This window comes from Callospermophilus lateralis, chromosome 4 (assembly GCF_048772815.1).
Source record: "Callospermophilus lateralis isolate mCalLat2 chromosome 4, mCalLat2.hap1, whole genome shotgun sequence".
Classification (NCBI taxonomy): domain Eukaryota; kingdom Metazoa; phylum Chordata; class Mammalia; order Rodentia; family Sciuridae; genus Callospermophilus; species Callospermophilus lateralis.
In genome coordinates, this window is record NC_135308.1 from 142,211,308 (window position 1) to 142,238,696 (window position 27,389).

The 27,389-nt window shown below is 44.4% G+C and overlaps 1 protein-coding gene across 2 annotated transcripts in view; it reads left to right on the forward strand.

Annotated features, from left to right (window-relative positions):
* The window catches only part of Plxnc1 (plexin C1), a 142,780-nt gene that overhangs the window by 80,699 nt on the left and 34,692 nt on the right, over positions 1-27,389 (forward strand). The window contains exons 11-22 of one of the 2 annotated variants that reach the window (XM_076853210.1): positions 1,895-2,074; positions 4,645-4,736; positions 7,097-7,104; positions 8,163-8,366; positions 8,496-8,681; positions 10,965-11,067; positions 13,835-13,936; positions 14,238-14,341; positions 17,892-17,930; positions 18,192-18,316; positions 18,851-19,049; positions 23,406-23,552. In XM_076853210.1, the coding sequence (XP_076709325.1) occupies positions 1,895-2,074; positions 4,645-4,736; positions 7,097-7,104; positions 8,163-8,366; positions 8,496-8,681; positions 10,965-11,067; positions 13,835-13,936; positions 14,238-14,341; positions 17,892-17,930; positions 18,192-18,316; positions 18,851-19,049; positions 23,406-23,552 (1,489 nt within the window). The remainder of the gene's footprint in view (positions 1-1,894; positions 2,075-4,644; positions 4,737-7,096; positions 7,105-8,162; positions 8,367-8,495; positions 8,682-10,964; positions 11,068-13,834; positions 13,937-14,237; positions 14,342-17,891; positions 17,931-18,191; positions 18,317-18,850; positions 19,050-23,405; positions 23,553-27,389) is intronic. The other variant, XM_076853209.1, reaches the window with a different exon arrangement.

Genomic DNA, 27,389 nt, shown 5'->3' on the forward strand with positions numbered 1-27,389 from the left:
TTTTCCATCATGGAAATACAGTTAAGACAATCTGCTGGAGCGTGATGTTTTGGTTTCTAACTGCTAAAACAGATTTGTACAGCATTCTATCTGCCATGCTTATTTACTGCATTTTCTGTTTTAATTCATTTGCTGCACATCACTGCCGCCCCCTTCCCCTCGTAGCAGTCAATCTGGAATATCTACGATCCTGACGAGAAGAGCTACTCATCGGTGGCTTGCACGCTGTACCTGAGCGATCAAGCACACATTAGAGGCCGTATCTATGCAACCTGGGTGTTCTCGTGCCATTTATCCTGGCTAAATACCTTACCATGAAAATCTTTCATTTTGTAGAGTGAAATCTGTGAAGTTAGACACCTGTGTGTTCACTGAAAGGCAATCAGCTTCACTGGAAAATAAGTCGTTTTCAGAGTATTACCCGTTTCTGATTCTTTATGCTCTCATTTCCATTTTGAGTGTGTCTTGAATTACTGCAGTTATTAAATTAAATGACTAAGAGACCTTTCTGTGTGTAGCATTTCAGTAACCACATCTGTGTGGCGAACCCAAGTTCATGAGCAGCCGACATAATACCCAGTTAATCCTATACCTGAGCCCATGCTAATCCCAAACTCCTTTAATGTAGTATTTTTTTAAATGTGCAATTATTTTGAAGAGAAAAACACCAGGGCAGCAGTGGAATGACCTACATTTCCACCTCTCTACTTCCAAAATTGATAAACAAGTTTGGATTTTAATGATCAACCATTTGACAATGAATTTCCTAGAGCTTTGCTGTGTATAGAATGTTTGAGGTAGGGTAAGTACCAACTGACTCAAATGGTTTCTTTCAATTTGCTTTCTCAGAAGGTTTATTAATAGTGTTGAAGTTGATAAAATGCATCCTTTAAGTAGTAATTAATAGACTCTCCTATAACTTAGTTCAACTAAGCATTATTCAGACACAGACCAGTCTTAAAGTGTGTTCTAGATGGTCATCGTAGGAGGCTGGGGTTACAGAGGGAATGTTGTAGAAGGCTTTGCTTTGACTCCTGAAGGGCATCAAGGACAGCTCCTACTGGATGTCAAAAGCACCCAGAACAGTCCCAGCCAATTCCCAGTCCAGAGACTACCCAGGGGGTAGCTGAGCCCAGATGCTGAGTGACCTTGAAACTCCTGGGCTCAGTTTAGGCTCTCTGCTGATTCCCTCTGTGTGTGTTGGGTTTTGCCCTCCCAGTGCTTGACTGGGGCTTCTTTTGTTTTCATTTTTTGAAAAACTGTTGTATTATGAAAATGTTCAAACAAGTACAAGATTACAAGAGAAAGGGGTGTAATGAACCTCTTTACAAAGTTTCAAAGATTATCAACATTTTTCCAGTTTCCATTCATCTATCTCATCTACTTTCTCCTGGGGGAGGTGGGTGAGTGTAGCAGCTGGAGTTTCTTAAAAGCACATCCCAGACACCATATCCCCTCGCTCATAGATACTAGGTCTCTATCTCTAACAGATAAGAGTAATGTTGATACCATACTCCACAAAGTTAACCATGGTTTCTTAAGATAATGCAATACCCATTGCATGTTCCACTTTCTATTGGGGCTTTTGGAGGGCAATAGTTACTTCCCCTTCCTTCTCCACTTCTAAGTGAAATACAAATAAAAAGACAAAAATGAACACACACACACACACACACACACACACACACACACAAAAGAGGAACTAGCCCCTGAACCCCAGATCATACCCCAATTGGGCAAGTGGCCTTTGATGAATCACTCACTAGTTGTCTGCAGCTGTTCTGATGATTGGTACGGTGTTGTAGTTCAAGTGTAATTCATATGCTGTCACCTTGGGCTATCAGCTGTGGTCAGTGTCTGTGTCATGTAAGAGTTCTTTTCTGCCCCTTTCTAGGATACAGGTTAGCCATGTGCTAAATGACACCCATATGAAATTCTCTCTCCCATCGAGCCGAAAAGAGATGAAGGATGTGTGTATCCAGTTTGATGGTGGGAACTGCTCTCCTGTGGGAGCTCTATCCTACATTGCCCTGCCTCACTGTTCCTTCATATTTCCTGCTACCACCTGGATGAGGTATAGTCTAGATTCATGATGTTCGTCTCCTTCTGCTTATGGGTCATATGCATAGAGATCGTGGATGTCATGCAAATATATTCAGAAAGAGTAGCCACATCTTTTTTCCTCTCACACAGTTCCTTCTAGGATTTACTCCTAGAAACTTGTGTACCTGGCAATCAGGTTGTTCCCACTGTCATATGAGTGCTTTGAGCACATCCTGTTGTGCTCTTAGCCATGGCTGCCAGGAAACTCACAGCTCAAATGTTTGTTGAACCACAGCAACTATTCTTAGGCTAGGTTTCTGCTACCGATAAGTGACCTTCTTTGTGATGTGTCACTCCTGCTCATGATAAAATGTTCCTTTCCTACATCTTTCATTTTTTAACTGTTAGAGTCAGCTGTTTTGAATGCTTTGAGTGAAAATTGGGAGCTATTGCTCTGGAAAGGAAAAGCAGTATGTACCTTTCAAAGATACTCACTAAGTGAAAGATGGAAATTCCAAAATAAATTCTTCTAGATGAATCCAATATATTAAGGAGGGGGAAAAAATTCTCTCCCTAGCTGAATTTAAATCCACATTCAGATTTTGGAATATAACTTTAAAGAGACTTTCTTCATCTGACACAGCGTGAAGCTAATTTTCAAAGTATTCTCTAGATAAAACTAGGGGCTCACAAAGCTTTGGGAGAAAGGAAAGGAAAGGAAAAAAATTCACCTCTGATGTTCTTATTTAAGATTAAGTGAGAGGTGGCTGTATTAGTTTGTGAGGCTGCCATACAAAGTATGGCAGACTGGGGGTGGCTTACACAACAGAAATCTATTTCCATAGGGCTGGAGATGTAGCTCAGTAGAGCACTTGACTAGCAAGTGCATGAGGCCCTGGGTTTAATGCCCAGTAGTGCAAAAACCAAAAAAAAAAAAAAAAAAAACCCAGAAGAGAAATCCATTTCCTTCCAGTTCTCCAGCTGGACTTCTGAGGTGGAAGTGTTGGCAGGCTTGGCTCTTCTGAGGCATCTCCCTGGTGGCTTTTCCCTGGGCCTTCACCAGGCTTTTCCCTCTGTGTCTGAGTCCTAATCTCCTCTTCATTAGGCAAATTGGATTAGGGTCCATCCCAGTCATCTCCAAATATAGTCACATCTGAGGTACTGGGGTTTAGGATAAGGACACAATTTGGCCCACTTCAGTGGCATAAGGACATTGAAGCTTCAAAGCCAAGGCTGTTGCATGGGACTCCCCAGCTCTGAGACTGCTTCTGTCCTGTGTATAGAAGCAGACGTGCAAGTGGCACTTGCATGTGCTTGGTGAATCCCACCTACCAACCTGGTTAGTCCTCAGCACAAGCCTGAGAGACCTTTATGGGTCATCCCTTTGGTGGAGCATGAACCAAGGCACAGAGAGAGTTCCAGCAACATGGCCTGACTACCAGGTAGTGTGGCCAAGGATGTTGTACCAAGCCTCCACAGTACTCTGCTTTGCAATGAGTGAGGGGGTTTCTCACTGTCCCATCACCTGTGACGTTCTTAGCCTGTGTGTCTTGGTTGCTCTGAGTCTTTGTGCATTGAGCAAAAATGGGGCTCTGCAGTCTGGCCATCAGCAGATGACGATGCTGGGACTGGTGTTCTAGTAATCATGATAGGTTGGCAGGAGGCGAGCTCAGCCCTGCCCCCCTGCAGCTGGAGGACTTGGGGCCCAGTGTCTCCTCTCTGCCCTACACAACATGGCCTGCTGTTGTCCACCCCCTGGTCTCATCATCAGGGCTTCAGCCGGCTGTTGGACCTGACATACACAGGCTCCTGTCCCCTAGAATGAGTGTCTGGTGACCCATGAGAATGGGGACGCCAGCTGTTTATTTCACGCCCAGTGACCACTTGGTTTATATCTAATGATGCACCGAGAATACATGAGGTCAGTGGGGCTTGGTTTTGTCGAGATAAATATAGCCTCCCCTTATATGGCTATTTATATGGTTTCCCAGATATTGGAATTTATACTTTTTAATGTTGTTTATAATTTTACCTTATCCTAAGTATTCCCTGTTTCCCTAAATAAAATATAATTGGTAGGTTGGGAGTTTGATTTTGAAAATTGTCAGATTGAAGAATCTTCATATAGATTAAATAGCAATCAAACAAAATTCAGTGAAACCTTTTCAAGGTACAGCTGATGATCTGATTATACGTGGTGAAATGGCACAACAAATCAAATTCTATTAAGGAATTTAGGCATTTTCCTAGAATTAAAATAGCATCTGACCTGGAATTTTTTTTTGTTTATGTGTCTTAAAAACCATGAATTTGTGGCTAATAAACTCAAAGACTCCTAAAGCTGTTTTGCATTTGAAATTAAATTACTTTTCTAAGCTGGGCCCTGGGGCACACACTTGAAATCCTAGTAATTTGGGAGGCTGAGGCAGGGGAGTCACAAGTTTAAGGCCAGCCTCAGCCACTTAGTGAGACCCTGTCTCAAAATTTTTAAAAAAAATTTAAATAATTTTCTCCCTGACATTACTGAGTTTATTATTAAGTGTGACTCAATCAACAGTTTCGTTCATACATGCCAACAACCTGTTGCTTCTTTCCTTCCAGTGGTGGTCAAAATATAACGATTGTGGGCAGAAATTTTGATGTCATTGACAACTTAATCATTTCACATGAACTAAAAGGAAACATAAATGTAAGTCTTCTACTGCTTTGTCACAATAGTTATTTTCTTTTTTTTTTTTTTTTTAACTTTTTAGTCCAAGTGAATAACTATACAGTATTTCCAATAAAGAGTTTGTTTTTATGACTCTAAACTTTGTTGAGGGGTATTCTTTATTTCTGTGTCTTTGGTTTTATAAACTTTTAAAATTTACCTATTTTTCAAATTTTTTTTTTCCTATTGCATAATACATACTATCTGAGCTATACCAGAAATAACAAGACCTCACACTAATAGTTAAGCATTTCGGGAAATGAACTTGGTATGACAAGGCCTGCCGTGTGCTGCTTGTGTGATTTGTGGCAAGTCACTTTAATGAGACAATGCTTATGAATACGTGTGAAAATGTTCTGTGCATGGTTGAGGTGTGATGTGAAGGATGGCATTTCTGGGCAGGGTAGGTGGAGGTATTCCCCTTGCACAGACAGCTGAAGTTCAAAGAGGCGGGAGACTTGCTAAGGTCCCAGGAGTCCCGTCACATGCTTCTCCTCCTGCCCTGGTCTCCTCTGGACCCTTCACTCTGCTCTCACCCTCCCTTGCCTTCCATCTCCCCACGGTGGAAAGTGTAGGGCAGGTTGGGTCCCCACCGACTGCTCAGTTCTCCCATCAGGGTTCTCTCAGAATCTCTAGATGGAGGCTGCCGAGGTCAAGAACAAGGAAGGAAATAAGGGACTTTAGATACAGGTTGGGGACTTCAATTGTATTTCGAAGCGCTTCCTCAATGTTCTTCCCCTTCTCTCTTCCCCTTTTCTCTCTTTGATGAGAGATATAAGGGGAAACAGCCTCTCTGGGCCCCATCTGACCGCTTAGGGTGATGACAGACTTTGTCTCTACGTGGGCCCAGTGTGGCTCAGGCCTAGCTACAGGGCCTCCTGATTCATCCTAAGTATGTCTAGACATGCTTCAGAGCCAGTTCCAAGCCTCACACATGGGTCATGTGTCCATGATACGAACACTTCCAGTTGCTTGACTGACTGTCTAACCAGAGGCATGGTCTAAGCATGCTAGTGGATGCTCTCCTTTTCAAATGCTGTTCCCAAATCAGGCACAAGTTATTGATCACCCACTGTAGGCAAAGTATTTTTCAGGGTGCATAAACAAAAGATGAGACAAACATACTGCTTTCATGGAGGGACATGGCAAATCTATCCTGGGATTGAAAGTTGTCATCAGAGACCCTATATAGTCCAAGAAGACACTATGTGTCTCATCGAAAGAACAACTACATACAGATGGAATTAAGACTGCTGCAGAGCTGGGCCTGTAATCTCAGCCACTTGGGAGGTTGAGGCAGGAGGATCACAAGTTCAAGGCCAGCCTCAGCAACTTAGCAAGACCCTAAGCAACTTAGTGAGATCTTGTCTCAAAATAAAACATAAAAAGGACTGGGGATGTGGCTCACTGGGGATGCAAGCACTCCTGGATTCAATTCTTGGTACAAAGAAGAAAGAAAGAAAGAAAAAAGACTGCTACAGAGTATAGCAAGATGGGTAGGATTTGGATGGTGGAAGCAAGGAGGTGACTGCAGGTACAGAGGACAGTTTCCTCACCTGCTCTGGATGGGACTGTGGCTCAGGCCTGTTTAGCTGGAATCCAGTGGATGGGTCAGGGATGAGCAAGGAGGATGGCTGGGAAACCATATTGAGTTCATGCAAGAAAGGGTCACACTGAAAACCCCACCATTAATTTTGCAACAATGGAGAGCTTTTGAAGGTCCCGGAGCATAGAGTGACTTGAGTACACTGAAGTCACTATGTGGCAATGGTGCAGAGGACAGAGAGGCAGGAACTGAAAAAAGGGTGGGAGTCTGACGGAGATGCTCCTGCGGGATCCCCCTGCATCTGAAACGTGAGCAGCTCTGGCTGGGCTCTCCGCTGGCTGTCGTCAGCGGGACGGGTCAGTGGGCTGGCCATGGTGACACGAGAGAGGACCAGCTTCCCTTAGCATTGAAGCAGGGTGGGGACAACAGCGTGGGAGCAAGAGCACCCAGGATGGAGGAAGGAGCTCCCCGGATAGAGTCTAGAACAGCTCCAGTTGGGAAAGAAAATAGGTTAGCCAGGAAGGTGACTGAGAAATGGCTCAAAAATGAGAGAAAAAGAGCACTATTGGAGTTGGTCACTGGTATGAACATGTGGGGTCTTTAGAACAGCAAGGCTGGGTGACCCCGTGGCTGGAGAACTTTCCAGAGGGCTGTAAAAAGCCATCCTCCTTGGGACCAAGCCTGCTGAGGAGGTGGGTTCAGTGGTTTCATCTTATCACACAAAAGTGATAGAAAAGTGAGACGGGGTCATTCCATAAAGCGTAAGGTGGGAGGGAGGTCTTTTGTCCAAATGCCAGCCTCAAATGTACCTCGTCCTGCCCTTCACGCTTCAGCGTCAGAGAAGGCAAAGAGGCAGCTAGTTTCCCCACCTGAGAGCTTTCTTTTCCTGAGCCTCAGTTGTTCTTTAAACATTTATCAGCTTCCCCTTCCTCTCTGATCACCCGAAAATGACAATGTTTTTATGTCGTTGCTGCTGTTTTCAATCAACCTGTCCATCGGGCCCCATTTTTTCTGCATGGTTTCCAGTTGTTCCTTCTTCACTTCTTGGGGTCCTTGTTTTCCTTTTTGACTTTTATTTTCTCCCGTCCTCCGTCTCTCCTGCAAGCAGCCTTCTCCTCCTCCCTGTGGTTACTGACTTCTGCTAATGATCTGGAGGAGGCTCCCCAACAAAGAGTGACTCAGCCCACCGCAATCAGATCAGGAGCAGGCTCTAGCCAGGGGCTGTGCTCTGTGCTCTGTTCTTCCAGAAATTTCTGGGGACTTAGCTGGACTCCCTCAAAAGACAGTTAAGCCCTTTGGGCCAACGTCTTCCCCTTTCTGTAGCCGGCATCAACCTCTTCAGAGCCTATCTTGCCATTGCATAACCTTCTGACAGCTTTCATTATTACAGGTTTAGTAATAATGTGTTGAGAGGCTGGGGTTGTGGTTCAGCAGTAGGGCACTTGCCTAGCACTTGTGAGGCGCTAGGTTCGATCCTCAGCACCACAAAAAAATAAACAAATAAAATAAAGGTATTGTGTACAACTACAACTAAATATATGTCTATATTCTATATCTATCTATCTATCATATCTTTAAAAAAAATAATAATGTGTTGAGTGCTAACCATGTTCCAGACAGCATCCTAAGCATTTTTGCGTGTGTGTGTGATCTCTTCCAATTCCTTGAATTGAATAAGAACTTATCTCATTTGATTTAATTTGGGATTCACTTAATCCTCTGAGGTACGAGGTGTTGCTACCCCCATTAGACAGGCAGGAAAACAGAAAAGTTCCAAGAAGTTTGGTTGCCTGGGTCACTTAGCTCTTAGAGACCAGAGCTGGGGACCTTCGGTTATTAAGTTGCTCTTTGCTTCTCTCCCAGGTCTCTGAACATTGTATGGCGACTTTCTGCATGTTTTTGGCCCCCAGTTTAAAGAGTTCAAAAGCACGTACGAATGTCGCTGTGAAGCTGAGAGTACAAGACACCTACTTGGACTGTGGAACCTTGCAGTATCTCGAGGACCCCAGATTTACAGGGTATCGAGTCGAATCTGAGATTGACACAGAACTGGAAGTAAAAATTCAAGTACGTTTCTCTGCTCTCCGGATGGGATGCTCCCACGCCCAGGCTGTATATAGGTGTGCTGTGCTGCGACTTTCCACGTGTGTCCTAATTTCTTCATCTTTGGTTTTTTTGGTTTTTTTTTTTTCACAGAAAGAAAACGACAACTTCAACATTTCCAAGAAAGACATTGAAATTACACTCTTCCATGGGGAAAATAAGCAATTAAATTGCAGTTTTGAAAATATTACCAGAAACCAAGATCTCACCACCATCCTTTGCAAAATTCAAAACATCAGGAACGCCAACAGCATCGCCACTTCTTCCAAGAAAGTCCGTGTGAGTCACCTGGCAGGGCCACCTGCTATCTTTACCTGAGTTTTGGTAACTCAGTGGCTAACCTGGGGGCCAGAGTGGAATCTTTCATGAATCTTTAGATCGTCACTTTAAATAGAACAAACAAAGCTGCTACCACAAGCCCAAGCATAATTTTTCCAAAATAGCTGGCACAATCCACCAGTTTTCCTGTTTGAATGTCAAAGCATTGAACACACCATTGTGTATAATACTAATGAGTCTTGATAGCTTTTGTTCTAGCCATACATTTAGACCGTAGCATCTGCGAGCAGAATCTCCAGACCCACTGACAAATGAGCTGTCATTCTTTTCCCAAATATGGAGGTGACATGTCTGAGCAGTAACCCCAAACAAGGGCCTTTTCTGCACACCCAGAGTAACATCAGAGTCTGAGGGAGACCTGGTAACCTGTGGGTCACGAGCCACTTCCTTCCCCATGAAGTCATGCTTCCTGGGATCCTTCTTTTCCCAGATATTTGGGACCTATCACTGCAGTGTGTATTTGTGTCCCACAATTAAGATGTGGGACCACTGAGAAGGGAAACATATTAGAAGTCACCCTTTGTAACGTATGCCACATTTGAAGGTCTGCAAAGACTATAGGAAAAAATGCTTTATGGAAATGGGGATGTCATCTCCATGGGAGAGCACTTGCTTAGCATGTGCAAGACCCTGAGTTCCAGTTCCATTCCCAGCACTGCCAAAAAAAAAAAAAAAAAATCTTTACGATCTATAGTCGTAAATAATTGGATACAGGACAAGAAAAATGAACATATGAGATTGGAAGGCAAAAACATCCCAGTTGCATCAGTTAAGAGCTGTGTGTCCATAGGTAAGTCACTTGACTTCCCTGTGCTTCCCTTCATTCATCTGCTTAAGGGGGTAACAATAACTATAAATAGACACCAGCTGGACACAGGCCTTCTCACCTTCATGGTGGCTGGAAGGAGTGATGCTAATGTTCCTCCCCATTCACGACACAGTCCGAGTGTCTACACTGTGATGGGGACATAGTAGCAAAAACCTCAAACCTGTCCTTATGGCACTTACCTAAAGAGACACGTAGCTCAGAGAAAAGGTTAGAAATGTGGTGGGTGGGGGCAAACATTAGGGAGGAAGATGAAGTGAGGGGAATTGAAGCGGAGGTGGGGAGTGTCCACAAATGCTGACCAAAGAAGGCAGCATTTGCCTGAAAGGTGACATCTGAGCAAGGGCCCCCAGGGAGGAGAGAGAGCTAGCCCTCAGGGAGCTGAGCTGCTATGTCCTGGGCAGAGGCCGCCACAGCTGCAAAGGGCCTGAGGCCGCAGCCTGCAGCGGATTTGAGCATCAGTGTGGCTGGAGTGGGGGGAGCAAGGGGGAGCTCTCTCAGGAGGTTAGAGCGTTAACAGGGAGAGCGGGAGATCTTTAGGACCTTGTGGGCCGTAGCAAGGGCTTGGCTTTGGAGCTCTGGGAAGAGGCTTTGAGTTTTGAGCAGGGGTGCCATGAGCCAATGTACTAAAAGGGTAGAGTGCATTTAGCCCACAACAGCCCAGCAGAGCATCCCATTTCAGAGATGAGGAGACTGAGGACTAGTTGGTAACTAACTCAAGATCCTGCAGCTAGTCGGGCTGGGAGGGAGAACCTGCGCTGGCTGGTCCAGAATCCACCCCTCCTCTTTGCTCGGTGTCTCCACAGGAGCAACCACGGTTCTAAGCACGGAACTGTGTCTTAATGCGTCTGTGCACACCTACAGAGAAAGAAGGATAGAGTACAGTTTTTCCCTTTTCAGGTTTTTATGAAATTTTCATTATCCTCTCCCCACCCCATCCCCAAAATAGCTAAAGCTGGAGAAAGCTCTCAGGGACGGTCCGGTCGGCATCGTCAAACTGGTTTTCATCATCAAAATCAACCCACCAAGGAGCAGAGGTGTAGAAAGAATGAAGTCCAGTTGCTTTGTAGAATAAAAGGCAGGGGGGCTTCCCCCTCTTTATTGGGTCACTCCTGCAATTTATGACTCTCAGGGCAACGAGGGCCAGAGTTTGAAGGCCACAGGTCTAGTCTTCACACCTCCACTGACGCATCAGGAAACGGAGGCACAGTAGATGTTCTTGATTTGCTCAAGGACACTTCACTGATCTCTCCCCCGGGGTGGGATTTGAACTCAGAATTCTACCTCACTCACTGCTTCTTTTTCTATCTTGGGGGACACCACTTGGGGAGACAAATGACGTACACAGGTATGATGCTCAAGTCCCTTGGGCCTAATGACACTCTCTGTCCCAATAGGTCAGACTGGGAAACTTGGAGCTTTATGTGGAGCAGGAGTCTGTCCCTTCCACTTGGTATTTTCTGATTGTGCTCCCTGTCTTGCTGGTGATTGTCATTTTTGGTAAGTGCCCTGTTTAATTTTGTCAGAGAGATTATTCCCCGGGGCGTCTCGTCAGGCAGGCAGACTTTCAGCTTTTAGGATCTGTTTGCTTCAATTTAAGTGTTAACGGGTGAAAACCCAAATCAAAACTTGGGGATGGGAATGATAGGCGCACATAGAGGGCTTTGGAAAGATATTTTTTTTAAGGATGCTTCATTAATAAAAGATGGTGTCTTGGTACTTAAGACATATGATCCACTTTGCTTCCCCCGTCCTTTGACTTGCCATGGGAAAATGTCCATCTCCGTTATTCCTTCAGCATTCTTCAGGGACTATGGATTCCCAGGATTTGGTCACCTCGTCCTGCCTTCTCCCTCTACCAAAGACCACCCCTACCCAGCCCTGCTTTTCCTGACAGAGCTAGACTTTGCCAAGTGTGCTCGGTCATCTTTTGCAATGTTCCAAGGTTCCTGTGGACACAGGGCTCCGGTGGTGACAGTCCCCTGGCTGAATTGGGCCCAGGGTGTGTTTTGTTGAGCTACACAGCATCTTTTAAAACTTGAAGGAAGTTGACAATATTTAAAAATTAGGCAATTCACATTTAAAAATTTTTTTTTCTTGGAAGTTTGAAAGAGCTGAATCACTGGAGCCTGTAGGTTTCTGGCAGGAGTTCACTAGAGCTTTGTAGGGGCGCCCCCTGGAGAGAGGACACAAGCTCCCGGGTTTCACCACAGTCTCGTCATCTCCCCTGAGATCACTCACCCCATCCGTGGACCTGCTCCCTGTTGCCACTGAGTTTGTGACCTCTGGTTCTGAGAGGTCATTCCTTTTTAGAAGAGGTCTTCATTCATTCCTTTTTAGAAGAGGTCTTCTCACCTACTGATGGAGTACTTCCCATTTGTCGATGCAACACAAGCATTGCCTTTCTAATATTGTAGGCTAGTAGAGGCAGTTGCTGAAGTTTTCCTGGTATCTACTCCCTACCTCCCTTGTTCATTTGTTCATTCATTCATTCATTCATCTCTGCATCCATTCACCTTGTTTTTTCACTGAGCATCTGTTATGTTGCTGCTAACTGTGCAAATCTCTGGCTGGAGAGATGAGTTACAGCCTTGTCCTTTGCCTTGAATAGTTCCCAGTCCAGTGAAGGAGAGAGGGGTGTGTTTGATTAATAGGCCTCAGGGAGTGCATTCACTTTTCAGAGATCCCGTTTTGTCCTGTTGATTAATTCAGGTATCTTTTATGTTCTCCCCAAGTTGCCCAGCTCCATCATCTACCTAGAATCTCAAATTGGGCTTGATATTTTTAATAAAGTCTTGGCTGATGTTAGCTTCAGTTAAGAAGGTCACTTGTAAAGTCCAAATGCTGGCCTCTGTTTTGAGAACCCTCTGTTCTTAAGCAACCTCATACACATACTAGCCTCAGCAGAGAGTCACATCAGTCAGTGATTCTCTGAGCTCTGTGTGGCTCTGCATCCCACTCCCTTCGCTCCATTTGTAGAGGTTGTTTCTGTCCTTTAAGGTGAAGTAGGTTCGCTGTGGCACATTGCTTCATTTGTGTCTGCAAATACCTTCACAGTGCTCATCTCCTCTTCCACATTCCAGGGAGCAGCTTGAGTAAGTACACTCTTCAGTCCCTCCATCCTGTCACAAGCAGACACACTAAGCGCACCCGGCCCAGGCCTGCCATCTCAGAACCCATAGGTTTTTCCATGAAAGGCTCCATGACCTATGGATGTGGCCCGCTAACGTCCTTTGCATGCCTGAGACAGTGTTGCTCAAAGTGCAGCCTGAGGAACCAAGCCACAGTCCTGGAAAGGGGTTCTGTGGCCCAGTAAGTTTGAGAGTCCCTACATACTCATCTTGGGGATGCACAGTGCATGTTTTGGTTAGGGCTGCGACCTCTGTGCTGCAGTCCCTTCCGGTACCATTCACACCTACAGGTAGCAGAGCCCTTTTATTTTGTAATTTCTGTTAAATGAGGAGAAACTTTTTCTAGAACAATAATGAGAGTTGACAGTTTGTTGAGTACTCATTCTCCTTAAAGATTCAGTTATAAATGTTTTCGGTGAGTTATTTCTTATGATCCTGTCAACAGGATCTTATCCATCACTATAAGGCGGACACTCTTACAGATAAAGCAACCAGACACAGAGATCCTAAGGAACTTATCCAAGGTCACAAAGCTAGTAAATGACAGAGCAGGGACCTGAACCAAAGCACTGAATCCATTCTGCTTACTTCCTCCACAGCAGGGTCAGAAACAAGATGGGGCAGAGAAAGAAGCAATGTTTAGATTTGGCGGGGGGCGGGGGTGTCTATGGCTTCCCCATTATGTCGCCCCATTAGAGCTATGCGAGTTTGGCTTATGTAGCCACCGGAGGATCTGTGGTTTCTTTCTGCATTTGCCTCACAACTGTTATTTCTCCAGGGATGTTTTGAAACACTGAAAAAAGAATGGAACAATATCAGTGGTCTGTGGCTGTAGGGAAACGTGGCCTGTTTCATTACTTTTCAGCCAGCTGGGATCTTTGGTTACAAGAGAAGGTTATTTGATTTAGTTTTCACTTTTAAAATGAGTGGATTTTTTTTTTTTTCCTGTAGCATCTTCCTCTTGACAGTGACCTCTCCCTGGGAAATCTTCCGTATATCATCCAGCTCTTAAATGCTCTTTTCTAGTTTCCCTCTCTCCATCTCTCTACCCCTGATTCTTTTCCTCCTTTTCGGTTTTGTTCTTTTAAATGTACACGTCTGCACGTCTGCCTGACGCAGCCCCTCTGTCTCCCCAGCGGCCGTAGGGGTGACCAGGCAGAAATCAAAGGAACTCAGTCGCAAACAAAGTCAACAGCTGGAGCTTCTGGAAAGCGAACTCCGGAAGGAGATCCGCGATGGTGAGTCCAAAATTTTATTTGTAGAAAAACAAGCCTATTTTACTCGTATTTTAATTTTCACCCTTACACGGCGATGGCCGCAGTAGTGAGAACTGTTTGTGTAATAGAAGACCATCGAACAGCAGGGCCTGGGCCTGGCTTTGTGTTTTATTTTAGCTCTTCTCTGCAGCCAACCAAGTAATTATCTATTGTTTCTTCTTTAATGAAAACCAAGGTCATACTCCGTGTTAGACAAAACAGCAGAAGATCTTATCCATTGTTTGTGGAGTTAAAATATTACTCTTGGGATTCTGTTTTGCAGGCTTTGCTGAGCTGCAGATGGATAAATTGGATGTGGTTGATAGTTTTGGAACTGTTCCCTTCCTTGACTACAAACATTTTGCTCTGAGAACTTTCTTCCCTGAGGTAAAGAAGCATTGATCATATTCCTAAGGTTGAGTCTTGAATAATAATGAAGGTGTTTGCTTTTCCAAGGCAGCTATAGATAATACACTTGGTTCAAAAATCTAGGCTTAAGTTGGAGCAGAGCAGGAAGGCAGATAATTATTAATTGCATTGATCAGGGTCAAAAGCAGTGATGGGTCACTGGTGATTAGTCTTTGTCCAGGAACAAAAACCTAGTAGGGCTGGAAGTTCAAAGGGATGATTTTTTTTTTTTTCCGCTTTATTTTACTACCAGTTTAGCACTGAATTGGTAGCAGGGAAGTGAGCTAATTCATTTAGAAATCAATAAATTGTGGGCTGGCCAATTTGTTGTGTTTATGTGCCTGACTTACATTGCAGCTACTAGATTATTCACTATTACTTCTCAATTGGAAGTGAGGAGTACGCTCAGCCAAAAGGAAGACAAGCAGACATGGATGGAGTTTGGGTTGTGGATAACAGGCATTTTAGCAATGTTTATGCTTTTCTTGGGCAGTTTTTCTTCAGCTGACCCATTTGTATTATGCTTGTTTAGTAGAAACAGCAACACGCAATGATTAATTGTTGTAGAACTCAGAAGAGTAGTCTACTTAGCCTTTGGGGTTTTGGGTCTCACCTCTGTTCAGACACCTCCATTTCCTCACCCACTCACTCAGCCTTCTTCATTTACCCTCCCAAGACTTTGGCGAGGTCCTCACTCATCCTCTGTATCATCACCTCCACGTCTGGATGCTCCAGTTCCGCCATCTTGCTTTTATTTTCTGGTCCGGAACTGGTGACCCCACCACAGAGACCCAACCTCTGGAACCCGTCAGCACTCATGTTTCAGTCTAGACTTCTAAGCAAAGCCAGAAATCTCTCCAGGTCAAAGGAGAGTTTGTATCACCTTACCAGAAGTTTGTCAGCTACATTTGGCTAGAAGCCTAGAGTTCAGAAACCCAGACACATGCAGTAAGCAGTTTCCAGCTTCTCCATAATTCTAGAAGTGGACACCATGATGTGCGATGCTGTGTCTGGAGGTTGGGATACCTCCATAAAACACCCACATGTTTTTGGAGCCAACCCTTAGTACTGTAAATCAAGAAGGCTATAAATAAGATTTCAACTTTTTGTACTTGTATTTTTTTTTTTTTTAACTTATCCTCCAAGATGACTGGGCACCAAGATTTGCCATTTGCTGCCTCATCCATTTCTATGGCAGTACTCTGCTCAGGCAGGGGAGTTCAAGTCCCTGAATCAGATGACTTCACAGGGCTTCAGCAAAGGTTGCAACTTGAGTCCGATTTCCCAGCAATCTGAGATCCCCATTAAGAATTTAATAGCAATAAAATAATAGAGATTTCGACCATCAACAGGAGTACTGTGTGGGCTTTTACAGTTAATGATTGCCCTTGAGTGCTGAATAGAATAATCTGTGGCCCGAAAAAAGAAATCTTCCTATCTTCTAAATTCAGTAATCAAGAGCAAGACGGAGTGACCAGGGTAAAGGAACACTGTTACAAGCTGAGTGTCTCAAAAAAGAAAAGAAAAGAAAAAAATCCCAGCAACAGTGCTGCATTACTTTGGAGACGAGAAATAGTTGAAAGGGGCCAACTGATTTAACTCCAAATTATGTGTAATCTTGAAAGGCACCTGGGAAAAACCATAAAAATTGAAGTCAGAAGGATCATTAAAAGAGAGGACATGGGAGAAACAAGCATGAATTTGTCACAAGAAAACCTGAGTCAAAATTGAATTTATAATAATTAAGAAAGGAGAGAGAGAACAGGGAAACATTATATTAGGATAACGCCACTTGAAATGCACCCCAGGCTGCAGATAAGTCCTCATATTAATTAGGCGCTTTGCTGATTGATCAGGAGCCAAATCCCCTAGGCCTGGAGCTTGGGTGTTGGAAGGACTTGACTGATTGACACCTACAGACAGCAGTAGGCAGAATGCAAGGGAAACAGGTGCCCAGATAGCCACAGCTCGCCTGCCCCCTGGTTCTTTGCCCTACCTGTTGGTTTTGGCTTTGATTGGCTTGCTTCTCATAGCAACTCTTCTTTGATTTGCCAAAAATAGGGGAAGAAATAAGGGTATGCAGAAGCTCTACCCTCCTAGAAAAAGGGGAATCCCAATGGAAGGAGGAAGGCCTAGAATGCAGCCAGCCAGGGTAGCATTTCCCTATCTAAGGTCAAGAGTCAACCTGATAAGTCGAGCATAGTGGCCCACGCCAATAATCCTAGCAGCTTGGAAGGCTGAGGCAGGAGGATCAAGAGAGTGTTTAAAGTCAGTCTCAGCAACTTAGCAAGGCCCTTAGCAACTTAGTGAGACCCTGTCTCTTAAATCAAAATAAAAAGGGCTGGGGATGTGACTCAGTAATTAATGCTCCTGGGTTTAATCCCTGGTACCAAAAACTAAATAAAAAAAATTTTTTTAAAGAGTCAACCTGTTTAAACTGCCCAATTATGTGAAATTGATTCAACAGGGAAACAGTAGAGACTAGAAAATGAAATCCAGGATCTGTTCTTTTTTTGTTGTTGTTGTTGTTGTTATGGTTTAGTTTTTGGTTTTGCTTCTTGCTTTTTTCTCCCCCCTTTTTTTCTGAGGAAAGTAGGACCACAGGGGGTGGGAGAGAGAAGAAAAAAAAAGCCTGAATGTTTGAGTTTATGTTCCATTAAGTTGATTCATTTAAAGCGATACTCAGCATGCTTTTAAGTTTTAATTATTGATTGCACTAAGATTTATGATACATTTTTAAAAACTCAAAAGTTTATGTTTAGGAGCTCTGTAGCATAGTACATAAAAATATTTTTCAAAACCAGTGGGATAACAGCATCATCACCTAGTTTGCCAAATTTGGGATTTCCGAGGACATGTCAGTAGCTGACATGGATTGCAGGAACTCGATCATTTCATTTCCACACTCAGCCAGCAAGGTGGGAGCCTTGATCGTCCCCATTTTACATATGAGGAGACTCAAATGCAGAGAGGTTAAGTAACTTGTCCAAAGTCATGCGACCTGTATGAGATAAAACCAGGACTGGGCCCCAGGTAGTTTGGCTCCAGTAGCTACACTTTTAACACCCCTCCTACCCCCTTCCCAGTGACAGTGTGTACCCAGACAGCAGATGCTACTTAGCTTAGACTTGTGAAAATTTACCAGCATAATTTAGTGTGTATCCTTGGAAGGTAAATGCTTGAGGAGTGGTCTGACATTTGCATAATCTTCTTCAAACACCACTTCTTTAACTTTCGAGTCCATTCTTTCAAAATGCAAGATGATACTTTCATCCACCAAAAAATGGGACTCACATGCAATGACTGTTACTCTTCTTAGCGGCTTTCGGATTCTTTGGTGTTTCTTGAGAGCTGAATAATAATTATTTATTATGTATTAGAGGTTATGTAGCAAGCATATGCCCGGGGGCTCTTCAGATTAGCAAATAGCATCTCTACTTTATTAAAACGGACTTGGGTATTATAACAAAAATACACTATTCATTTCCTTTGGATGTTATGAATAATAAAAGTGTCTCCTTCCTCTCAGTCAGGTGGCTTCACACACATCTTCACCGAAGATATGCATGTAAGTCTCTAAGTTTTCATTTTTAGCCCAGTGACTGCCTGACTTTCATAGTGTTATCATCAACATTATCATCTCCATTATTATTGCTTTGAATTTTTATTGTGGGTTTTTTGGATCATGAATTCAATATTAAATAATTCATTGTCTTGGAAAACCCATTGTGGAATCTACTTTCTAACTTTAAACGTTCGAGTATATTATTATATTATATTATATTCTTTGGTGTTTTTTTTTTCTTTGTTTTTTTTTTTTTTTTTCCAGAATAGAGATGCCAATGACAAGAATGAAAGTCTCACAGCTTTGGATGCCCTGATCTGTAATAAAAGTTTCCTGGTGACTGTCATCCATACATTAGAAAAGCAGAAGAACTTCTCAGTAAAAGACAGGTATTAGTCAATTCTTTTCTATTTTGAAAGCCCTTAAGCAGAGATGATAAAACCTGAGCCCCTTATTTCACTTCCACTTCTGAACCTGGATACACTCTTCCAGAGGCCTTCGGTGGGAGCCCTTAGCAGCCAGGGTGTCTACAGTCCCATCACACCAACCCAACACAGATTTTATTTTGAAGACACTCATGCACACAACAACCCCCTCCCAAACCCTGAAAAACCCCTACACTGAGAAAACAAATTCTCAATCAGAAAAACAGAAGTATTATTTTTAATTAAAAAAAAAAAAAACTAAACATTTGGGAAAGGATTCACTTCTTGTTACCACTCTAGTTTAAGGGCTAAAAACACAGAAAATGTCCTAAAGTTGGTTTTATGACAAAAAGATACTAGTGGTCAGAAACTACATATTAAAACAATAAGGTGCCCGAGAAGAAGCACCCCCTTGCCCAGTAAGCATCCTTGGAAGCCACTATGAGTGTCCACCCAAGCCAGGAACTGGTGGTTAATGGGGGCTCTGTTTTTAAACAGGTGTCTGTTTGCCTCCTTCTTAACCATTGCTCTGCAAACCAAGCTGGTCTACCTGACCAGCATCCTGGAGGTGCTGACCAGGGACTTGATGGAACAGTCCAGTAACATGCAGCCCAAACTCATGCTAAGGCGCACAGAGTCCGTGGTTGAAAAACTTCTCACAAACTGGATGTCCGTCTGCCTTTCTGGTTTTCTTCGGGTAAGTACCGTATCCTCAGCAGTGTCAGCGGTAAGACAATAGGCAGTTATTTTTAGTAGATACTGATGTCTTTGCCTGAGAAAGTCCTGAATGCACCATAGTATCAGCGTTTAACCACATTTAATCCTGGTCCTTACTGGGAGCAGACAGAGGGGGAAATAAAAATCACTTTCTCTGTAACTGGCCTATGCAATTGTGATTCATTTAGGATTTTCTCAGGTAAGATTATCCAAGTGAGCTCACCTTCCCAGCTTTAACACCCAGGGCCCCGCCTGCCCATTTAAGAAAATGTACTGGGAAGAGGAAATAATTCAGGCATTGACAAAAACACTGTCTTCAGATCCTCTGGAGCATTTTAGAAGTACCATTACCTACCAATACACCAAGAGCTAATGACAGTCGATTCTCACCAGCCATTCCACGTTAAAGAAGTCCCCAAAGAGCCTCCTCCCTCTAGAGTTCACTGTCTTGGAGTGATTGACTGAACGTGGTTGCAATTTAATTGAATCTGAAAGTCTTTTCATAAGCAAACTTTCCATAGATCCCATGGTTAGTAGAGTGGGCTGGTGGGCTTGATCTGAATCTAGACTTTACCACTTACTTGTTGTGTAACCAGTAGAATTGGAGAAAAGATGACTATTTTGGGACTGTTTTGAAGCACAGATGAGAAGATGTATGCAATCCCTTAGTACTGAGCAAGCATTCCATAAATGCTGGCCATTATTATTATAAAATATTAATATGAAAATAAAGGTATGCTCTTGAACTCAATCTTTCTTTGGCCCTCTGAGGACCCCAGTACAGAAGGTTCTTATCCTTCTTTAATTTTACCAGCCATCCAGATTCCAGAAAAACTGCATAATTGTGTATTTGCAGCTAGTTTCAAAATCTAATTAAACTCTGAATAAGATACACTGCTATGCCACAGGTTTTAACAGTGCTACTTAAGTTTAGATCCAAAAGCAGCACTTTAAATAGACTGTGCTTAGTTTAATGTTTAATGCAATCTTAGAGTAGATGCACAATTTTTTTTAAATTTTTTTTTACCAACTCCTTCTTCTCCTGAGGCAATGCCCGTTTATTAAGATTAATGAAATCTGCCTTCTTTTCTGTTTACTTGGTATAAATCATCATATGCTTTGGGGAGGTGTCAAGTGGTTATTTTGGGTGTGAATATTTTGCTTCCCACTATTCTTGTTTCAGCCAAAACTTCTGCTGATCAGAGGCTGGGAGTCTCTCGCCCGGTTCCCTGGTCTTGGTCTTCAGAGGGCATCCCCTGCCCCCCAGAGTCCCGCTAAACCCCAGGCTCATGGGCTGGCCCAGTAATCCCTGCTTTTCATAAGCTCCTCAGGGTAGTCCTGTGTGCCCATATTTGAGAACCCCTGAGGGAGCAGAAAGCAGTGGACTGGGGATCTTGTTAGAAGCAAAGAGGCTAGCAGGGTGCCACGGGACCAGCTCTTTCCATCGGGCATCCCTTTTCTCTGCACACCAAGAGGGGTGTGGTCATTGGTTTTAAATTCCCTAAATTCCCCTCCAGCGCTGTCTTCTGGGATCTTGTGATGCTTACTCTGCGCTCTCAAAGGCTGCTTTGGGGCTTGAAAGGGGTGAGGTATTCAGAAAATCTGGGCTTCCAGCCCAAGCGGCCCCTTTGAGCAAAGCATTCTGGGTCAGGATTTCTCGGTGCTGATTCAAGAGTGCGCGGGGAGCACTTGGGTGATGAGTGGGAGGCTCAGCTCCCCAGAGGAAGTGGCATCCAGCCAGTCGGTGATACTTGATACTTTCGCTTTCAGTGGAATAATTCCTTGGGGGAGGGGGACTGCGGAGCCATCTCAACCAGGTGCCAGGGGGTTGTGGGCCATTGATGGCCCTGGGCATCCCACCCGGCTCCACAGATGTCCAGTGGGCAGCACTAGCTCCATCAGCGCCAGGTAATTTCCTCCTCCAAGATGCTAAGGACTGGTGGGAAAACAATTGGTGGCTGTCGTTTATTAATGTGCCAAGCATCATAGAGCTTTTCTCACTTTTTCTCATGTAATCCCCTCACAGTCCTGTGAGGCAAGTGCCCCTCTGATCATGTTGCATTTGGGACAAATGAGGTACACAGAAGAGGTGGCACTCTCTCCAGGTCCTGCTGTTGGTGTGGAACAGCATCAGAGGCTAGACCTCTTAGCCACCCCACTGTGTGCTGAGAAGAGAGTCAGCCCTGGTCTGCTGGAGTGCCTAAGCCTAGCCCCTGTGGGAGGGGAGTCAGTCCCCAGCAGGTGTGATTCACCTAGACCTTGTGTTCAGTGGTGAGAAAGAAGCCTCATGGCCCTCTGGTTCCCTAAACTGACCACACATCAGAATCCCCCACCCTACCCCTGGAAAGGTTTGAAAAGTATGGATGCCTGTGCCTCCTCTCCAGAAAGGAGAGGAGCTGAGTGTTTGGGCAAAGTCTTAGAGGAAATGAATTGGCTTGTGGTCCAGGGAAAGGAATAACCCAGACTACTACTGTGGGGCCCAGAGGGCCCAGGCATCTGAATTTCTACTAGTGCCCCCAGGGGATTCTGGTGATGACTAGCCAGGTTTAGAACCTTGAATGTGGGCAGAGGCGTAATCCCAGATGTCACTAACTCAGTGTGGTTAGTCTAAAGAATCCTGACCAGAGGACCCTGGAGTCAGTAGCTGTCCCTTCACACAGTCCAGGAGACCCGGCCCCCCATCCAGTCTCTGTGGGCATGCCTGGTCCCCTGCACGGAGGTGCTCAGCCCCATCTCTGATCTGCTCTGGAGGAAGAGAGAAGTTTGGCTCTGGGTTTGTGGTCAGGACATTACCCAAGGGGGTGGGGAGAAAGAGCAGAGAACAGTGAATTTGTGAACCACCAAATAAAGGAAGTTTCTCATGAGCGTTAGAGATCATATTCGGTTCCACTGGCCTCCCCGCCTTGGAAACATTCCATCTCTTCCCTGCACTGAAGAAGCAACTCAAGGTTGTTTCAGTAGGGGAGACAGAGGGGGTGAAGGGAGCCCAGTGGAGGGTGGGACATGGGAGGAGGACGTGGCAGAAGGGGCAAGACAAGCCCCAGGGCTGGGAAGGGCAAATGTGCTGCAGTTAAGGATAAAGGAAGGGATAGGATGGGGGGGGGAGGGGGGATCCCCAGGAGACTTCAAAGAGCTCATAAGTAATTTACCTGTTCAAGAGAAAGCATGTGAAAGTCAGTGGGATTGTTTGAAAACTGGGCACGATGGCTCTAAAGCTTGACTTTTGTAAACTGGTGCTTCCAGCCATAGCCACGTGGCTGCTTTTTATCTTCTCTAAGGCACTTTGACTTCCTGGCCCCAGTCACAGTTCTTCCTCCCCCATGTATCAGCTGACTATCAGTGGATCATAGAAGGTTTATTATTTAGCAAACACTCTCTAGCTGACCTAGGGCTACAGGCCTTGGGAGGATGCCGTGGAAGCAGAACACAGCCTCTGGCTTGAGCTTCTCAGAGTCCTTCCCAACAGAGAGTAGCTACCTGTTTGAGGTATTTTAGTAACAGCCTGGAAGAGGCAGCTCCCCATCCAGGAAAAAGAGCATATGGCAGAAGTTTGGAATATGAAACCATCAGGACAGGGCTGAGTGTTTGGGCAAAGTCTTAGAGGAAATGAATTGGCTTGTGGTCCAGGGAAAGGAATAACCCAGACTACCTCTGTGGCTCAATAGAAGCATAGGTGCCTGGATGGGATTGTGAGGAGGTGTCCTGGAACAGCCAGGGACAGGCCTGGCACATGGGGAGGAGACAAGGCTACAGACAGTTTAACTGAAGGTCAGTGCCCTCGTGAAAAGCTGTTCACACACACACACACACACACACACACACACACACACACCAAAAAAAAAAAAAAATCATAAAAAACCCTCCTTGGCAAATGTATTAATGTTCATATATTCATCCTTATTACCAAGGCTAATTATTGTGCATTTTTTAAAATGTCATTTATTTTTGGTTTGCTAAAAGCAGTTAAATAAAAATGTAAACACAGGTTAATCTCAACATCTACTGACTGTTCCTTGGCAGTAACCCACTGGTGAGCATGGTCTACCATGTATGCACTTAAACTCAAGGAAACAGAATTACAGGGGTGTGCCGGTGCAAATGGATGCACGCATGCGCAAACGCGCGTATGCACCGGGGAAGGAGAGGAGGCGGTTTCCTGGTTTTTGCTCTCAATCCCAAGTGAAGCAATATGTATTTTCTTGGGAGTTTCATGTTGATTGTTAGAAAACACTGCCTCCTGTCTCTTGTCGTATTGCCATAAATTGAAACTTTAATTCTTTGGAAAGTACAGTGGCTTCCGCGGAAAACTAACTGTTGCTTTTGCATCTTTTCCAAGGAGACTGTTGGAGAACCATTCTATTTGCTGGTGACGACTCTGAACCAGAAAATCAACAAGGGTCCAGTAGACGTAATCACTTGCAAAGCGCTGTACACCCTTAATGAAGACTGGCTGCTGTGGCAAGTTCCCGAATTCAGTACTGTGGTATGTTTGCCATAGAGCACTGTATCCAGACTCAGAAGTCCTGGCTGGGAAACAGGGTGGGGGGAAGGGGGTGGGTCACTTAAAATGAACTGACACCCTTTATGACAGGCAGCCTCATACGTTTAGTTAATTAAAAGCAGTAGTTGATAAAATATTAACACGTGTTCACATAATAGATTCTAATTACTCGGATTGGGTGAGAAAGCATTGTAATGATGCCTGGGGTACTCATCAATTTCCAAAGATTTTAATATCAGGATTGCTTATAGCTTTCAGCATCATCAAAGGAAATGCAAAGTACTCCCTATTCAGCACTTATAATTGCAATCAGAATTTCTCAAATGGCTCTGCTCTGGGAAGACAATGTGTGAAGATATATTTCAACCAAATTGAGGCCGTCTTATTTTAGAACGATAACACAAGACAAATTCCAGTGCGTTCCCCATGCAACATGACGCCCTTACTTTATTTTCATGGATTAGTTACAAATGTTTGGTGTCATGCACTTAATGTACTGTGATCTCATAGATATTTTTAGAGGGACGCTGTAAATCACTGCAGGAGGATGACTGCCCGGCTGCTGAGGGTTTTACCCATCAGAGAACTTCTTTTTAACCCATTCCCACTCCACCCACCTGCTATCCTTCCTATAAAAGAGAGACCAAGCCGGGTCACATTCAAGAATTTCATAGAGGGAGCCCCATGAGGGAACTATCTCCACAATGACTTAAGAATTTTCAAGCTTTTCTGTTAATGTTGTCTTGGGAACGAGATTGCTGTGTTTGGGTTTGATCTTTGGCTTTATGGAGATTTGGCTTCTTTACCATCTCCTTTAGTGGAAAGGGAGGAAAAGATTACGTTGGGGTTTGGGCATTGCTCGCTAAGGAGCTGAGGCTCCTGTGGCTTCACTCTGGATGGAGTCCTGTGCTGTCATCCTGGAAGAATTCACTCCCTAATTGGAGAAGGCACCACATTGTTAAGAACTGGGCGATGGTTATGTGCTCTGGTGGGCAAGGAGTCCATAGATCAGCTAGTTCCATCGCACCAGATGTAGCTCATTCCTCCATTAAAGATGGCACCCTGCTCCACTGCCATCTGAGAGGTGGGATGCAGAGCTAGAAGTCCACAATCTGCATCTGAGAGAGAATGCAGGGTTCTCAAACTTTACCATGCATCATGCTCACTGAGAGAGCTTGTTAGAGCTTGTTATCACCCCAGAATCTCTGCTTCGGTGGGTCTAGAATGTGGCCTGGGAACCTGCATTTCTAATGAGCTACCTGATGTTGCAATGCTGCATGAGAACTAGTGGTGCAGAGGTTAAGAGAGTGTGGTCTCTGGAAGCAGGCAGGTTTGAATCCTGCCACTAGCTGGCTATGTGACACTGGGCAAGTCTCAAACCTCTCTGTGCCTCAGTTTCCCCATGTGCAAGACAAACATAATAGTCATGGCACCTGCCTATCACATGGGGCATTATGGGGATTAAGAGAGTCTCATTGGATAAGGCACTAAGAACATCAGCAGGCACGTAAGTGCTCTGTAGAACTTTATTCATCTTATTCCAGGTCTCATTCAACATGACAGAAACACAGATTAAATCTAGAAGTGCCTGGACCTTCCATCAGGATTGGAGATTGGGCCCAGGAATGGATATATTTTTAATCTCTTCAGATAATTCTGACATGTGTCCAGTATGGAGAACAAAATACTAGCTTTGTATCAGGGCCTGGGGACTCTTGTTGATCCTGTTTTTGTCTGCAAACCCAGGCTCTTTGTCCTAACCTACAAGATGCTCATGCTTTTACTTTGAAACGTTTTCAGAAGCCCTTAGTTGTCTGTGAGCTTGGATATGGTTTGTTGCCACCAAACTCACATTGAAATTGAAGCATAAGGGTGCTGCTAGCTGCCAGGGCCTTCAGGGCTATGTAGGCCATGAGTGGGGTGGAGGTAGTCCCGTGGGAGTGGGTCGTTATCATGGGTGGCTTTCTGGGCTGCTTTCTTCTCCCCCTTGGTGAGCAGCCCTTGACCCTCACCAGAAGCCGGTAGATGCTGGCACTATGCTCTTGAACTTCCAAAACTGTGAGCTACTTTAGCCTCTTTCCTTCATAAACCACCCAGCCTCCGGTGAGGCTGGCATTTTGTTATAACAACAGAAAACAGACCAAGAGGGTCCCCAAAGAGAACTGTTTACATGTGAATGGAGGTGGGGGAACCCAGCAGTATTTCACTTTCATGAAAACATTGAAACTTGACAGGAAGGAGAGGGAAGGAAGGGGGGTACTGGGGGAAGAAGTCAGATGCCTGAAGCAACTTTTGAGGTTTGAGTCCTTTTTAATGCTTTACATCTGAATGCTTCTTCTGCCTTTCATTTTGAAATATTATTTATTTCACAGTCAATTAAGACCATGTGTTTCTGATTTGTTAGCACTCCACTCATCAAAACGTTACTTGATGTTGAAGAAATTCATGTTGACTCTTAAAAAAAAAAAAAAAAAAGAAACCTTTTTTTTTCCTCCCTCTCACGGCCCCAGGGGAAAAGGTGAATGGAAAATTAAATCTACATTGCTTCCTCTTCAAATTCGGATATACGGGTGGTTAGTTGAGACTGGAAAAGAGGGTGGGCCACTTGTTTCTAGGGGCCTTTCCTTTAAGAATGGTTTTTAAATCTCTTTTATTGGACCTGTCCCAATGTCTCTTTCATGGTGGGTGATTATACTAGAAGCCCAAGAGAGGGCACATGATCCCGTCTAAGCTCTTGTGACAAAACGTTAGCAGAAGGTCAATATAAAAAATTTAAGGTTTTTCATTTCCTTTCAGGCAAGTTCCCCCAGCCTGAACCATCATATTTCTAATTTTCTTCCTTCCTCCCTCCCCTTCTATTTCCCACTTCACTTCTCCCCCACTCCCAGGCTATACACCCAACAGTTTTAAAGTCTTGCTTTGCTAAATTTGCCTGAGGTGGTTTATGTAATTGAAAACAAGGTGTGGTGAACAAACTCTGTGTGTGTGTGTGTGTGTGTGTGTGTGTGTGTGAGAGAGAGAGAGAGAGAGAGAGAGAGAGAGAGAGAGATTCTTTCAAGGAAAGGAAAGTCAGAGAAAAAATGGAGAGCAGCCATATGAGCAACTTGAAATGACAGAGCCTGGTGCCATGGCAGGGACACCTTTGAGAACAAGCCCCGAACCGCCCCCCCCCCAACACCGTTCGACTACATGCTCAGAAACACAGCATCTCGCATAACAACCTAAAAGTTAGGTTTCACACCTCTAAGATTAGGATGTGTTCTCCCTGAGGTGTGGGGTGTTTTCTAGAACATAAAGCCATCCTGCCAACTTCTTATACGTGAAATCATTATACTAACAAATGGGCCCTGGGAAGTCATGCTTTGTTCCTTATGTCCTGGGTGGAAAACTCCTGTCTTTCCTCAGTCTGAGCCAAGAGCCATAAAGCCACTGGTCCTCTTATACCAAGAACTACTGGCTATCCGGGTGCCCCAGGCAAGCCCAGTGAGGCAAATCACCCTAAGATCAGCTTGCTCCCAGGGCTAGCAGCTGGGGAAGGCTTGTCTGCACACAGGACCCTAGTCTTCCTTTAATATCCAAGAATTTAGGTTCAAACAAGGAGAATAGGAACAAGTCCTGTTGCTCTGCTGTTTTTCTCCCACTGCAAAATTATAGGCCCACTAGATTCTATCGTGGTGCCTCTCAGGCCCTTCCTCCCCTGCCCTGTGTCGAGCATGATTTCATTACAGATCACAAGCAACTCCGGAGGAGCTAGCAAAAGCTTGAAGATCTCAGTTCCAGGAACATGTACCCACATGGGAGAAAGGACATTTGCCTCAC